This window comes from Thermobia domestica, chromosome 2 (assembly GCF_964235325.1).
Source record: "Thermobia domestica chromosome 2, izTheDome1.hap1.1, whole genome shotgun sequence".
Lineage (NCBI taxonomy): Eukaryota > Metazoa > Arthropoda > Insecta > Zygentoma > Lepismatidae > Thermobia > Thermobia domestica.
The window spans coordinates 388,570,787-388,587,060 of NC_137455.1; the positions used below are offsets into that span (position 1 = coordinate 388,570,787).

The 16,274-nt window shown below is 34.9% G+C and overlaps 1 protein-coding gene across 1 annotated transcript in view; it reads right to left on the minus strand.

Moving 5' to 3' along the window:
- Nucleotides 1-221: 221 nt before the first annotated feature.
- Nucleotides 222-16,274, minus strand: part of LOC145678912 (uncharacterized) — a 51,865-nt gene continuing 35,812 nt past the window's right edge. The window contains exon 3 of the mRNA XM_081749520.1: nt 222-1,230. Coding sequence (XP_081605646.1) covers nt 726-1,230 — 505 coding nt within the window. The 3' untranslated portion in view covers nt 222-725. The remainder of the gene's footprint in view (nt 1,231-16,274) is intronic.

Below are 16,274 nucleotides of genomic sequence, written 5' to 3' on the forward strand. Positions count from 1 at the left end.
CAGGAGTATCCCCGTGAAAACCCAGGGACACGTTGTTGTCCATCACAAATTTACTTGGCTGTGGATCGAACCACGGACCCCAAGCACAAGAAATAAGAGCCACCGTTGATAAATCATAGCACTTTGGTTCATCAATTAATTCTGGTTGAAAACATGTCAACCGCTAATGTTAAACCTTTTGAACAATTAGTCTTCACCTAATATTAATTGAAAACTAAACATAGTTGCTAATATCTTTATTAATTTGTAAGGTCGAGTATTTGGTGTAGAAACGTGTTACAGTGTATAATTTTTAAAGCCGTTGTCAGAAACGGAGTTCACATTGAGGCTAATATATGAAGGACTTCCTTTGTGTTCAAATTTTGTCATATATACCTGATTCAGCCTTCTAGACTTTAGACGCCAAATAGACACAATCCTACATACGATTGTTTGGTATTTATTGGTAACAAGAACGAGCTATTTATTTTTGCTTGACTGTTTAGGACACACAAATTAAAATAAGAAAGGAAGAAATACACGGATGGAATCTAACAGCAGTAAAGAGATACAACTACTTGTATGGTTATGAAAATAATAATAATAATAATTAAAATCTAAGCCGTTCAAAATTTAAAACTGAAATTCCTAATACTATATATCATCCTCATCATCATTATCTGTAATGTAACAGTTTTATCGTATTGTTGTTCGTAGTATTATTTACATTGGTTCTAATTTGAAACTCAACTAGGTCCGACATTTCTCTTCTCTACGCATTTCTTTTTCAACAGACGTTTTACACGAGGACACGGAAGTTCAGACAATTGTTTAAGAGCAAGAGCTTTCTCTTCGTCACGTTCTGTTTTATGCTTCACCGAAGACGAAATTTCTTCTTGGCCATTCAAAGAAAGAGATGTTTCAACACAATATTCGTTCATTTTCTTTTTTAACAGCGATTCAGCAACCCGCATACTCGAACGTTCCTCTAACACCTGAAGAATATCTTCAGTCGAAACAATATGGCTTCTTAGATTTCTATAAGGAATTCTACAACCTTCTCTTGGCTTTGGGGTATTACGCCCATTAAACGATACATCTTCTGATGGGTTCTGCAAAGTTCGTCCAAATACGTGAGGAGGCACTACTGGTTTTGTATCAGACTTGGTAGTCCTATTTAAAACAGATGAACTTAAAAAGTACTGAAGATTCTTCTGCAACACTTGTTTTCCATTAGTTACATCATCGGAACTGGAAAGTAGAAAAATGAAAACTTAGTACTGAATATTTGAACACTATAAAAACCCACACTAGTAGAAATGAAAAAAAAAAAGAATACCAAGAAATTATGGCCCCATGTAATGAAACCTTATACAAACACATTATAGGCTGTACACTGTACGTCATCATGTGCACATAGTTCTAAATCTATGGAAAGAAAACGCACAGTGCTACAAAATCCCATATTGGTACTCTTCTGTATACCCTTCAAGCTACAATGGGGGCCTGTCTTCTCGCATTGAGACTGTCATAGAGGTGAAACAGTCATACAATCTGTCAATACCATAAAATACTTCTTCCACTCGATGATGCAGTTAGTCAAAACTTGTCGCGGAGTTGCCGACCAAGTGAGACACAATCTGATCGGTTCACATATACGCTCAATGACAGATCGGTGAACGTGCAGGCCATATGAGGTGAAGCACATGCATTCAAAAAAAGCATTGGTTAACACGAAAGGTTTATGGGTGAGAGGACTCTCATGTCGTAAAGGCATATCTTCTTCATGCAACAGAAATGAGAAGAAGGTTTCCTTGAAGTTCCAGATGTACGATTCTGAATAGTCCATGTCTGAGGATCAGAGGGTAAACAATTGTAAGTGTAATACGCAATTTTGTTTTAATAGGTATAATGATATCTTGTTAAAACACATTAATCACGACTGATAAATTTCAAACAAAATTTCCAAAGAAACAAAAATATTTTTGTATGCACAAAAGTTTTTATACTTCTCTTCACAAAAATCTACACTGCGTTCCAGGGACAAAGTCCGAGAAAAAGACCGCTGATCCTTATGAATTCCTTTTAGGTCTGGATCATTTTCCCTACATTTTTGCAACAGTTAGGGGTGGAAATTGAACAATAATACTGCAGTAAGCATATGAAAATTTCATTGTAGATAATCAAAACAGCTGCAATACAGGAAATTACGGTAACTGTAATAGGGGAAAAATCATAACTACAATGATGCTTTACGTGATTTGTTAATTGTTTTGCTGCCAATTCGAGTGTCCCCAAAGCATACCCTTGTCCGGTTACCTTCCTTGGAGCCCAAACGAGGGAGTATTTTATATATAAATAAACATCGATTTCAGCAGAGTCAAAGTAGGAATTTTTGAAAATATTCTGCTGTTTTCTGATATAACGTATGATCCATCCAAAATGTCTTTTGCAGAGGTGGTTAAGGAACCGGTCTTTGAGTTGATTTTGAGTTTAACGTCCCTTTCAGCAGCGAGGCTATATGAGACAGGACTTACTGATTAACGTGGAATCTGAAACACATGCGCTCCCGCGGGGAATTGAAGCCGGGTCTCCCACGCTAACTGCTTAGTCACGAAGGAGCTCACCGGTCTTTGTTTAAAAAAGGGTTGGAAATTTGAAGAAACGGTAAAATCACATTTACTTGCAATGTCAGTATTACAACTTTTATACCATAGTAAAGTTAGAATATACTACAGCAGAAAATAAACCCAAATTTCAATAAATTTTGCAGCGCATAAGAGAGGTTACTTTTCTTTGATTCTTTTTTTAAAGCTGGCTCTTAAAACGATATTTTTTTAGGAATACAGATAAAAACTTCTGTAATTGGTATTCAAAATAAACATACAAACACGAGTAGAAAAAGGTTTAAAATTATGAATGTTTAAAAATATAATAATTTCTTTGTTACTTCTATGTTTGGCGCGTAGAGTTCCTGGATTTTGTGGTGAATAAACACCATGAGTGTTCTGAGTTCTCTCGTTTCCTTCCACGTTCTTCATTCCATCATTATAACCTTCTCCTTTATCCTTAGCGCATTTTTGTGGGAAGACAAAAAATCTCCCTTCTATTTTTAAAATAGACCCCAAAAATCTATTTTAAGCTAAATTTCATAACAATTTTATCTTTTGCGAGGAAGAGAAACTTGAATTTTTAAAATGCAAGAATAATATTGATGTTTCATTCTGTGAAAATAACTTATGCAATTTAGTTTAATATATGGAGTAAACCGTTGAAAACAGCTTTAGGAAAACGCGAATTGTACACTTCACTCACGCTCCTCTTACATGAACTAGTAAAGGGAAAATAGCACTCAATGAGGATAAAACAGTCGAATTGTAAACTGCATGGAAAATACAAAAATTATAAACTTAAATCCGGTGGATCGAATCTACCCAGCGACTTATGATTTTTTTCAGTAAAACTATGATACATAAAGAGGATTAAGGATTAACAGTATGTAAGAAAAAAACATTTAATGATGTAATCTACAATAAGAAACACCTGCTTCATGCCAAAGAATCACCTACATCAGGAAGAAACAAATTTGAGTGCCTTTGAGAGTCTGTCTGCCCATTCGTTCCAATGTAAAGGATTTTGTTTATATTTCACTGAACTCTGGTATAAATTACTAATTTGAGAAAAATCTACGAGAGATAGTTTATTATTGGGGCGAGGGTTTTTTTAAAGGATTTTTCTCAAAAAACGAGACCGGCGATTTTCTTCATATTTCATAAATAAGTATTTCGTTAATAACCTGACAATATAGCAGAATTACATTTCATGAAAAAACATACGGGTGTGGGTTATTCTTAGGGGTGTGAGTTTTTGATATTTCATTTATTAATATTTCATTAACAATCCCGCATTGTGGTATAAGCCACTTCTCTGAAAAGAAACTGAGAGATGGTTTACTCTTGGATTATTTTCGATATTGTTACCTAAACCCATAGTTTCACATAGGTGCTGACATATATTAACAAAAACGTCGTTTTAGATTTTGCTAAAATGTAAACATGAAAGTCTATTTTCTTGAATTTTCTTACGTTTCATCTTCGTCTTTTTAATGTTAATTAGAAACGTGATTATTGTTTAAAGTTATCGTTTGCTATGAAACGAGTTGTTGCAGATATGTTATTTGTCGTCAATAATTCAACATTTTTTAATACTGCTAATTTACCTAAGTACGTCTGAGATAATAAAAGATATATTTCGCTGGCAGTGTCATATGAGAAGCAGAAAAATTAAATATTTTGAAATGACATATTGAAGTTTTACCTCCCACGATTATGCTAGCTAGGCTAAAGGAGACGGTGATGATGAGGAATGAAGAAAGTGGGAGGAAATGAGAGAAGCCCGAGAAAATCCACGCACAGATCTTTGTCCACCACAAACTTCACTTGGCATGAGCTTTGATCGAAACGGGGACCCAACGCAAGATATGTAAATTCTCTACCACTGAGCCACTGCGGCCCCATTCAATATTTTATTATTATCTGAAGAATGACAACGACTTGATCATCTTTTTAGTCCAAATTAATTTTTTATTTTGTGAACGTTACGAGCACATAAATATGCTCTTTCTCTTTCTATTGTTTTGTTATCCTAAAATTAACCAGGCAGCATCGTAGCACCTTGTTATAACTGGTATTCTGGGAAGGAAACGTACACTGAAGGCCGGTGGGGAAAAAATCAATAATAGGTAAGTTCCGTATTCATACTACGTTCTGTAAGGCATCAATATAGCAATACCAAAACAGAGACGAAATTTCGTTAATAAGTATTAACGTAGGAATAGAGGAATCATGATAAGCAGTTTTCCAACTCGGAAATTTCGAGAGAGCCAAAAGAAACCATGTTCCCAGTTTCAGAATGTATTACGAGGATCATTTCATAAATAATTTTTTGACTTACACGTTTTGGAGGCCTTCAACATAATTTCCCTGCTTAGCAATGAGGGAATCCCAACGTCCGGGTAGCTTCTGTATTCATTAAGGACGCCATCTTTGTGAAGCTGTCGCATGGTTCGGGTAACGGACGCAGAAAGCTCTTCCACACGACACGACCATGAAAACCGACGTCCACGCATACACTGTTTCAACTTTGGGAACAGGTAGTTTGGTGGACCCATGTCCGCACTCTAGGGAGCTTGAAGTAACATTTCCCAACCGTATTTCCGAAGATTTTGACGCACAGCATTAGATGTGTGTGCGCCAGCGTTGTCATGGAGAATCCGTGGACACGCCCAGAGAAAGTGTGGTGGGATTTTGTGCATTTTTCTACGCAGTTTGAGCAGGAATTCACAACAATACGCTGTTCTGACACTTCTTTCACATAGAACTCCGTCCGTTATGATAATGCCTTGGTGATCGTAAGGAAAAATAATCATTATAATTAACCTTTGATTGAGATCGCTGGCACTTGTTTGGTCTTGCAGAAGATGGAGCTCTCCACTCGATAGATTGTGATTTCTACTCCGGCTCAAAGTCTCCATGTTTCATCAATAGCAATAATGCGATGCAGAATGTTACTTTACCTTCAACGTTGAATCTTTGTTTCAGCATCGTTGCATTGTCCAAATCTGTCGGCTGATGTTCATGAATCAAGAAATGGGAGACCTATCGGCCAGAAAGTTCTCTCTTCTGTAAATCACTTGTCAGAATTCGGTATATTGACGGAGATGGAATCCCTGTGACGTTAAAAGTTTCTCACATATAACACGGCGATTTTGTTCATGTGCATCTGCTCCAAGTTGCACACTTCTTTCATCGGTTCATGGTTTCAGCCTTACCGGTCTTGCATCATCCTTTATTCTCAAACGACCACTACAGAAACGAGTAGCGCAACGAGAAACTGTACTACGGTTCACTGTTGTCTCACCACAAACTTCACGTAAGCACTGTGAATCGGAATTGCTAGAAAAAAAAAATGACTTCGAGGTCAGGTTCGTAATGAGATACAAACGAGTAAAACAGGATGGTAACTGTTTACCTATCGACTTTATCTTTTGTTTTTGGAAACTGCTAAAAAAATAAAATAAAGAATTATTTAATAATGAAAGAAAAAAATTTGAATGAATTTAACAAGTTTTACGAAATATTCAAGTAAATGTTGAAATGCAACATTCAAATTGTAAATTCGTAATTGTTTGAGATAAAAACTTGCAGAGAGAGATATGAACAAAAAATTGTCATTATCAAAGTTTTAAAATCTTGGAAATGAATGTAAATATATTAAATTGGATTTATAAATTAAATATTGAAATTTAGAAAAAAATAATTTATACAAATATTATTTTATTATTCTCCAGGGTAACATTCTGTTAAAAAAATTTGATGAAATAATACTAACCAACTAAATTTTATTTATACAAATGGCAACACTGTAGAAGAGCGCTATCGACACATATTGACTTGCATCGTGAAGTAATTGTGAACAATAACGAAGTGTACAATTGTATGCGTGTTCCATAGAAAAAAGACGTTGTAAGTTCTGTTATTAGTATAATTATTATCTATACGATTGAGATATAGTCTAAAAGTGAGTGAAACGAATTGCTTTTTTAAATCAAAATCCGACATGGAAGAAAGAGGCTGTTTGTGACAAATGGTTCTGGAGCAATCGAAGAATCATGGTAAGCATTAACTTATACATGCTATGAAGATATGCATATATTATTTAATTAGGTCAAATCTATTTGCTGTTCTTTTTCTTAAATGAATGAAACAAAAAGTGAAAAAAGTATCTGAAAAATCCCATGTGCTTTTGGGTGTAAGCTGTGACAGTTGCCTCATATTAATTTTTATTTAATTTTAAAAATTCATTTGATTTAATTATGCATGTACTTTAAAAAAATAGTCCATGCAACACTATACCCGAGATAGGAACAGTAATGTTGGTGCAGTGTGGTGATCGAAAGTGCTGGTGCAGAAAAGTGCATAATGAAGAGATGGATCGGCTCCAGTGGAGAAGGGCAGCAAAAGTTCTTTGAGAGAACCCAGCATCCAGAACGATCGTCGCGCACGTCCGAAGTAAGGAAACGTGAGGACCTCTGTTTATGTGGATCAGCGTAGTGGTGACAACGAAAGGTAGGACCCACCAAAACTATTTCTTGGTGTTGAAAGGCCGATTTTTGGCATTAAGTAAAGATGCAAGACGTTCGCTGTGCAGAGATTAAAGCCAGAAATAGCTGATATTTCAAAAACTTAATTTCATCATATTGAAAATAGGTACTCTATTTCGAACTTTAGATACCAAAGAGTAGAATTTTACCTTAAAGTTGGTTTACCTTGAGCTATAGAGACACTTTGGCAATTTTATTTACATGTTTATGTGATGTTAATGACCGTAACGTTTCCATTAAAGACATATTAATTCCTGTAATTTTTCTTTTTATCAAATATGATTCAAAATTGTGGATTAAAAAAATCAACCAAATGTACGCTAAATAACATGTAGACTTTTAGTAGCTCATTATTTGTGATTTTTTTTTTATAAAAGAAGGCAATTAAAGTATTTAAATTACAATGTTTAAATTTGCATGGAGTGAAAGTGCGTCATCAATGCTATTGACAGGCACTCTTTGGATGTAAAATAATTAAAAACAAAGCTTGATATATTTCCTAGAAGTACATTCAGTGTATTGTCTGAATTGTATAAAACAGCTGTCTTTATAAAGTTATTCAAGCAGGTGTTGGTAACCTAATGAATCAACTTCAATCAATATACTAATCAGAGCTTAATATAGTAATGTCCCAATAAAACACGTAACGCGGAGAGATTAAAACCTAATCAGCTCGCTCATCTAATCGTAATCTCATAAGTAGTCATTTTCGTTAGAGGTCAGGGCCGGAGACGCCAAACTTGAAAATGCATTTTGTGTTTTAAATCTGATTATTTTATATGGAAAATGTTATGATGAAAAATTTTCCAAATAGCTTCAAATAAATATTATCTAAGATACAGATAAAATACATCAAAAGGACAATAAAGTGGTTGGCTGTAAAATAGTCCTTTACAGTTGAAATGGACTTGTAGATCAATTGGCGTCAACCTCACACTCACAAGTGGTGCTAGTTTGAGGAAAATTTCCCGCGGTGCAGGGAGATTTAGGAAAGATTTTTAAAGAGAAAGAAAGGGAGATTTTACGAATATGAGACAAAATGCAGGGAAATTTTGCTTTTCAATAGACTTTCATTCCTCTCCCAACAAACCTTCCGCGACCTCCCTAGAGAATATTATTGCCAAATATGTCTGAAATGGGAATGGATCAACAAACAAAACGAAGTTAATTGCACGTGTTGCTTATGGACTAGGTGGCATTATCACTGTAGAAAGAAATGTCTTCAGACGTGCTCCATGTTGTCATAAACAGTGTCCTCGCATAGTGCTTCGGTTCAATGACCACAGTTAAGGGTTGAGAAAGGTCAGCGTAAATGTAATGCACATTATCGAAATTCAAGTAACTAGGCCTTTGTTGTTCATTGGTCCGGCGGGTGGGGGTGGGAGGCGAATACTAAGAAAAGATGGGCGGTACAAATGGAATTTCTGATCATTTCTGAGGGAAATTTTAACTTAAGTTCCTAATATCAGTGGCTCACAATCGCTCCGCACTGCTTAATGCTCACTTTGTTAATGTCTATTCTTCCATTTGTCATTCGTCAACATTTTCATTTCTACTCTGAGTCGTTTCGTTTTATTATTATTATTTATAATGATGTGTGTTTTCACTTTTCAATAGTACTTTGTATTTCATATAATAATGGCCAATGATTAAAAAAGAAAGAAAGCCTGGAAAAGAAAGCTACGCAACTTGAAAGAAGATGAGAAGCAAGTGAAGGCTGAAAAAAAAAAAAGTTTCTTTCGATTTCTGAACATAATTTGGAAAGGGACGATCATACAAATGTTGAGGTGGGAGAGATGTCAATACCAGTCACTGTTTATGAAGCATTCACAAGTATACAAACTTTTGAAACTATAAGTTTATTTTACTCGATTGCAGTAATTTAATTGTTAAATTAAAATGGAATGCATACGGCCTCTTCGGTTGCGGGTCTGAGTTAAATTTAATGTATTTCAAAGTTTGTTTTTGAATACAATTAGTTTTCACGCAGTATATAACTCGTAAGGGTAACTGTACTCGAAATCGAAACTGTAATTGAAACTCATTAGGATTATAAGTAATACATTTCTTTTTTCAGAACTCTTACTATTAATCACAGCAGCATATACATACTGTACACTCGTTGTATTATAACAGTGTAATAATCTTTATCATTGCATTCTCTCGTAGTAAATTTAGATGGAGCAATATTTTTAAACCTTTGGTAATAGTCCTAATGCAAAGTAGAGTTTTGATTATTAGTTACTTGTGTTCAGGGATGCACCGACGGAGATGGCCCGAGAGTCTGGATTTCTCAGAACTTTTAATTTTAGGGGGCAAATACACAAAATTATTTGCATTTTGTAGGAAAAGTCTTCGGATCCAAAAGAGAAATGTTGGGTGTACTACTGCTTGTGTTTACATTGTGTTACTCATTGCCTGATTTCGAACGTCTATGTTGGAAAGAGAGATAAAAGGACTGAATTGTTTTATATGCCTAAGGAGCCGTGAAAAGAATTTTTGCGGGGAAGACCTGATTTTGAAGTTCTGCCACTGGATCGAAGACAAATTAAATATCGATAAAGGCACACACTTTTGTTATTTGTTGTGTGTTAAACAAGTTCAGCTAAAATTAATAAAGAATTATTTGAGATTAACCTAATACACAAACATCGACTATTTCAAGAACGATTAAATGGACTAGCTTTGATGACCATTGAAAATGACATACTCAATGAAAATAAATACTGATGTATTAATAAAAGATTTTGCCAACTTGAAATCCAGAAAAGTGTCTTTATAACACGATTTTTTCAGTAACAAAGAAAACGGGAAATTAATCGTATCACTAGAAAATACTATGTAAATATGCTTTTAATGAAGCATAGGAGCATTTCTCTTTGTCAAAATCAAACCTGTGTTAATGTTAGATCATGAGTTTTATTGTTTCAATATTGTCAAGATACATCTTAGGTATATATCTTAGTTGTGTCTTGTGCTTATTTAATAAGAAATGCTATTAATTATTAAAATTGGAGCTTTGTTCAATATTCATCCAGAGTCAATTAGCTATAATTTCGCCATTTTTCGTTAACATTCACAGGGGGACTACAAATATTGAAGAAATTTGCAATTGTAACAATTATTTGAAGAATTTTAGTCCATTACAACTTTCTACTCTTTTATTATGATTTAAGTAGGAGCGCCTAAGTATTGTTTGCTTACACTTAAGAAATGTCTAGAACTGGCCCTGTTAAGAAGTATGGAATCCATCAATAAGACGGAACAGACATTATATTCTGTCCAGATGAATACGTATTGACAAGTAACTAAAAGCAAAGCCGCATTCAATGTATCATTCCGATTTTCTAAACAATAGAGAGATCAAATTCTATGCGCATAGATCACAATAATGACACGACAACCTACTGCTATATACATAAATTACTGTTGCAATATAAGGAAACCCATGGAAAACAAACACTTTTTTTTTTTTTTTTTTTTTTTTTTTTAGTAAAAGACGTCTTTGCATTGAATATGAATATTTAAGGATTAATTGTCTTCTATGTATGCACTCCCATATTTATTATTTATATCTATCTATCTATCTATATTTGTGTCTTGGTATATTTCCACATTCGTTAATATGTATTGTAAGGTACATTGGTGAAAATTTGCTGTTTCTCTTGAGGCGTGATCGATATCACACTGGATGAATTTAAACAAGTAAACATAGTCCCATGAATCTCCCATCCTTCCTAGATCATTTGCCACAAACCGTATGAAAATGGAACTTCAGTTAGAACTTCTAGACCCAAATGAAATCCGTGAGGTTTAAAAAAAATCACCCTGTATATATATATATATATGATGCACTCTTGTTGTTTATGTAAGTATAAGTATCATATATGGTGTAATTATCTCCTAATCTTAGTTTATGATTATAAACGATTAGAAGCCAGCCATAGGCTTACTTAGTTTCATTAGGTCAGCCCAATTTTCTTTCAAAATTTCTCACTAAATCTCCTATCGAAGTCGACTCATTTCACCTCATTCCACGTATTCTACATTATTCGAATACTTATTTTCTAAATTTCACTCAACCTAAATCATATGTATTTAAATTGAGATTCCACAAAACTATAGGGTCAATCCATACAAAGTGGTTGCTCGACCATCTCTGAAAATTATATAAATTGGAGTGTGACGAACCTTGTGTATGAGAAGGTCAATAACACTATTCACGTTGTCGTATCTACACTCTTGTTGTTTATGTCAGTATAAGTATCATATATGGTGTAATTATCTCCTAATAGTGTTCCTGAATGGCGGCCATCTTTGTTGTCGGTGGAGTGCCGTTTTCTGCATTTGCAAGTGTTTATGGAAACTAGTTGCTCAGGACGTACGTATCAGACGAACACCAAACAAAAACGAATGTTTAGAGGAGAGACTGAGGTATACGGAGAACATATACTCTTGCTTCTAAATAAGTATGCAGGGTTGTAAACCAATACATGAAATCACTAGATAAAGTCCAGAAAATTACACTTTTAAAGGGGCTGTATTTTGGAATGGCATAAAGTGGGGGGTTCATAAGTTTTGTGCTGAATACTATTGCATGTAAAGAGTCTGCAGAAATATCCACACTTATGATACTACTGGCACCATAGATTTATGGGGGTCCGAAAGTTGAAGTTTGTGATTTTGATACCATTTTTGGGGCGTAATATCTCAGGAGGGCAAAGTGCTAAAAATTGCTGCTTAGGACACAAAGTAATTCTGAGTGTGAATAAACTATTGAAAAAAAATTACATGGAGAAAAAAGTGAGGACATGGTAAAAACGCGAAGAAAGCACTCGCGTGGTGATGGTCGTAGCCCGGAAAAAATTTAATGTTTTGATATATTTCATGGTAAATCTCAAAAACTACGCATGGTTCAGCAATTAGGCCTGTTTTTGTTTGTGTTCAGTTGTACAAAAGCTTGCGAGTGGCGTTTGTTCCATCTTTCTAACTTCATGATCATTGCCACGTTTAACTCTATACGTTGGACAATTTATTTTGACCATCCGCTATAACGGACAAACCAAAAGAGATAGAAAATCGAAGCAAGTATAACGAGGGATACATTTGTCTATGTATTAAACTGAAAGACCTCATAAAGTGTTGCCAACCCAATATAAAGTTATTTTTTTTTCAAATGGCGGTACGTCAAATTATTGCATATTTCAAATCAACGCGTTAAAAACGTAAACCTAAAATATTTCTTTTATTATTCAGTATTGCAAACTAAGGATGTTATAGTACCACAAACATCCAAAGTTCGGAAGCGACTAACGCAAATAAAGCATAACGGAGATGCACAGGATAGCGTACATCTAAAGTACTTTAGTGTTGGATACCATGGTCATGATATGATTTGTTTCGAATGAATAGGAATGAAGTTACCAGGGCTGGATTTTTTTAAAGCCTATATTTCAAAAAAATGTTGAGATAAGTATCATATCTTGTTACTTGTGTGGTTTGTAATGGATGTATAAATTATTTTGCCATTTACATCACTTCGATATCTCTGCTTAACTCGTGTAATTGCGAGAACTTGTTGTAATTACAACTACTAAAAGCTATTGCTGTAATGCTATACAAGAGAAGAGAAACAACAATCATTTTAAATATTTTCCATAAATACCATTTTCAGCAGGATAGGATAGATAGGTGTAACCAGTGGCCAGGCTTGAGGGTAGACAGCGTCTACCCTTTAGAATTTTATATGTATTAAGCCATTAAGCCTAAATTACTAACTTAAAATTTTGTAATTTAAAGATTCTGAACTTAAACTTTCCTATAATTTATTTATTTATTTATTTTTAATGCTTAAATATGAAAGACATAAAGCAAAGCGTCTCGCGAAACCTTGAACATTATTCCTCTACTGCATCCATTTAACTTGCATCAACCTATAGAAGCGTAGAAGAAACAGCCACGTAAGAAGTTAAAGTCCAAAGACTCGCGCTGTGTAGTAGTACCTGCGAAAAGACATTTGCTGTTCTGTCTACGTTTACAGGACTGCCTATCTTATTTTAAGCTGGATTTGTAAGTGACAGAAGCAGATCGCTATTTCTTCTTATCTGTTTTTATTTTAAACCATCTTTCGAGCTCCCTCTATAAAATGTTAAATTGTTATAACGTACCCTTAAAGAACGTTAGTATATATATTTTGTCCCTATGTCTCCAACATCAGAATAAATAATAAAAAAAAAAAATGACTCCTAACGAAAAGTTGAGATGTATTGGCAATTCTATCACTTCTATGATTTTCGCGAGAGTGACAAGTACTTTTACATGTCCCGGTGAACGCCCCCCCCCCCCTACGTACCCCCCTGGTTCGAATTTATAAAAAAGCTTCGTCTTGTTGAGTTGAGTTGATTTTAATTTAGCGTCCCTTTTAGCAGCGAGTCTATATGAGACGTGGACCTAGTGATTAACGTGGAATCCGAACTACATGAGCTCCCGCCGGGAATCGAACCCGGGTCTCCGACCAAATTTTGGTAACTCGGTCCACTCGTCTGATCCCCAGGACGCACACAGACACAAAGACAGACAAACACACAAACAAACTCTATTTTATTTATATTAGATTCTTCGCTCAATAATTGTGCAGATGAAAGATTTGAAAAATACAAAAAATCTGGTCATTGTAGAACTAATAAATTATAGAACATTTAGTATGCATCAACAAATTCTTCCATACGGCAAACTGAATGATTTGATATTCAAATTTCCTAATACTTTTTACTCAGATCAGCTTAAGAATGAACTTATCAACTTATGTTCCGATAGTAACCAACACATTTCTCTTCCCGAATACTTGAAATATATTCCCAGTAATGAATTTCAAAGCGTATATCAGGAAACAAGAAAGCTGCTAAATATGGTATTGAGCATTCCATCAACTTCAATTTTTTGAAAACATTCAATGAGTGCCCTGAAAAGAGTGAAAACTTACTTAACGAACAGCACGACAAATTACGACACTTACAATAAAGAACTTGGTGTGGAAGCTTTGTAGGATATCTGAATCCAAAGAAAGAGCTATTAATATTTTCGCCGAAATGAAGAACAGGATATGGAGCTCATTTACAAGACTGTAAGGTATTAGGTTGGGTGTTATAAGGTGTTTTACTTCTATCTTTTTTTTTCAGCTAATTTCTAAGGTATTTAGACATGACATGACTATATTTATGAATTATCAGGGATCATCTTACTTGGAATAGTGATTAGTGTATGTCAGCATCCTTTATACAGTACGAAATATTAGAACTAAACATAGAAGTAAAAAACAAATAAACTCCTACATTGTAAAATGTGACAGATTAAACTGTATCTCCGGTGACACTAGGGATTTGCTTGTGTACCCTCTTCAGTTGCAAGAAAGACCTCATTTCTTTGTCCATATGCTGCACAGCCATCATACTTTTGCCTTATGAATTTTCAGTTTTCTGTTTCTTTTGCCCATAAAAGTAGAATATCAGACCTCACCTCTTGTAAGTCCATATAGAGAGATACACACACAGAATCGCTTTGTGTATATTTTATTTAGGACGTTTACGGCACTGAAACTTGATTCTGTTGCCACAAATAGTCAAGGTTTGAACTTTGTCTCGGCGAAGCAGCAACTTTCTAACTACAATAGTACAAAAGATATACATTAGGTAACCTTATTTTCTGACATTCCCTCGTACTATCACATGTCTGCCTAAGCAGATATTCTTATCTAAAATGAGAAAACAAAAAAGCAGTAAATTATTCTATTTCAAAAGTTAAGCGTTGAGATATGAAACCGTAAGTCTTAGGTGTTCATGGAATTCTTTTTCAATAAGTAATACACTGCGATTAAACTCCTTCCTTTGTGAAGATGCATTTCATATGAAGCTGCTACAAACAAAACAATATGACATTAGCAAGACTCGCCAGCATGACATAAATATGTTTCTTGTAATACATCCACAAACTGAAACAGATTGAATTATTTAACTAATCCGTAACTATTAGGTTGATGCGAGTGAAAGTCCAATTTTACGTCTGATGGGAAACTACTCTCCGTAATGGAACCGCTAGATTAACTTAGGTCACTCGTAGTATATCCCCAAATTCTTACATGTTCATGAAAAATCTGACATATCTAGTGACACAGCAGGAAAGTACTGTATTGTTAGTTAGGGTAAGGCGGAAAACAATTGCAAGTGATTTTTCTGTAGGAGTTCAAACTGCGACATTCTCCGTATTTGGGCAGCGGGTGGTGTATGAACGCGGTTGTTTTCTAAAATTTAGTACTAGTGACACATTGAGAACTGATCTTCAATAAAGTACTGGTGCAATTAGGAAGGCATCATACGATCTTCCTTTTACGGATCTACACAAACAATAAGGTAAAAAAATAGCACTTAGGGTTGCTACATGAAATGGCACGGCCAACACAGACTCCTCCCCGTTTCAAGATGTGCAATTCTCTGAATGTACGGAATAACAGGAAAGGTTTCCTTTACCATATTGTCTCTTCTGATGAAAAATGGACCTGCTACGATAATCGTGTTCACTGTCCACGATGGTTTGTGAAACCACTCCTCTAACCGCAGAAGGTTTTGATCTATAGTAGCATTCTTTTCTCATTCAAAGTGCAACCATCACTGCGGATCGTTCACTGCAAACATCCAGCAATGATGAACGCTGTTCTAATGTTTAGTTCAAAGGACACTCACATACGCACTTGAATCCATGGTGGAGACTTTCATGATCAGCAGCATAAAACTGTTTTTGACAAACAAAATAGATCGACACACGTGCTCTGACAAAGAAAAGAAAGAAAGAAAGAAAAAAAAAGTGCTGAAGAGTTTAAAACCTCAATTCCAATAAGCTGTCATTGGGTGAGTTTGTCATGACAATTCTTTCTATTCCATTATTTGTTTATCATGTTTGGTAGTAAGATGGCAACCTCTCTTTGTCTCTTGTTTGAAATTAGTCTGCTGCCCAACAAAGGGCTGGAAAGAGGAAGTATACAAGAAGCTGTTACCAATAGTACTATGTTTCTGAGAAGTAAATATTCGGGGATTTAGGAATGGTATATACAGGCATTGCTCATATAAAGAAATTAAAACGT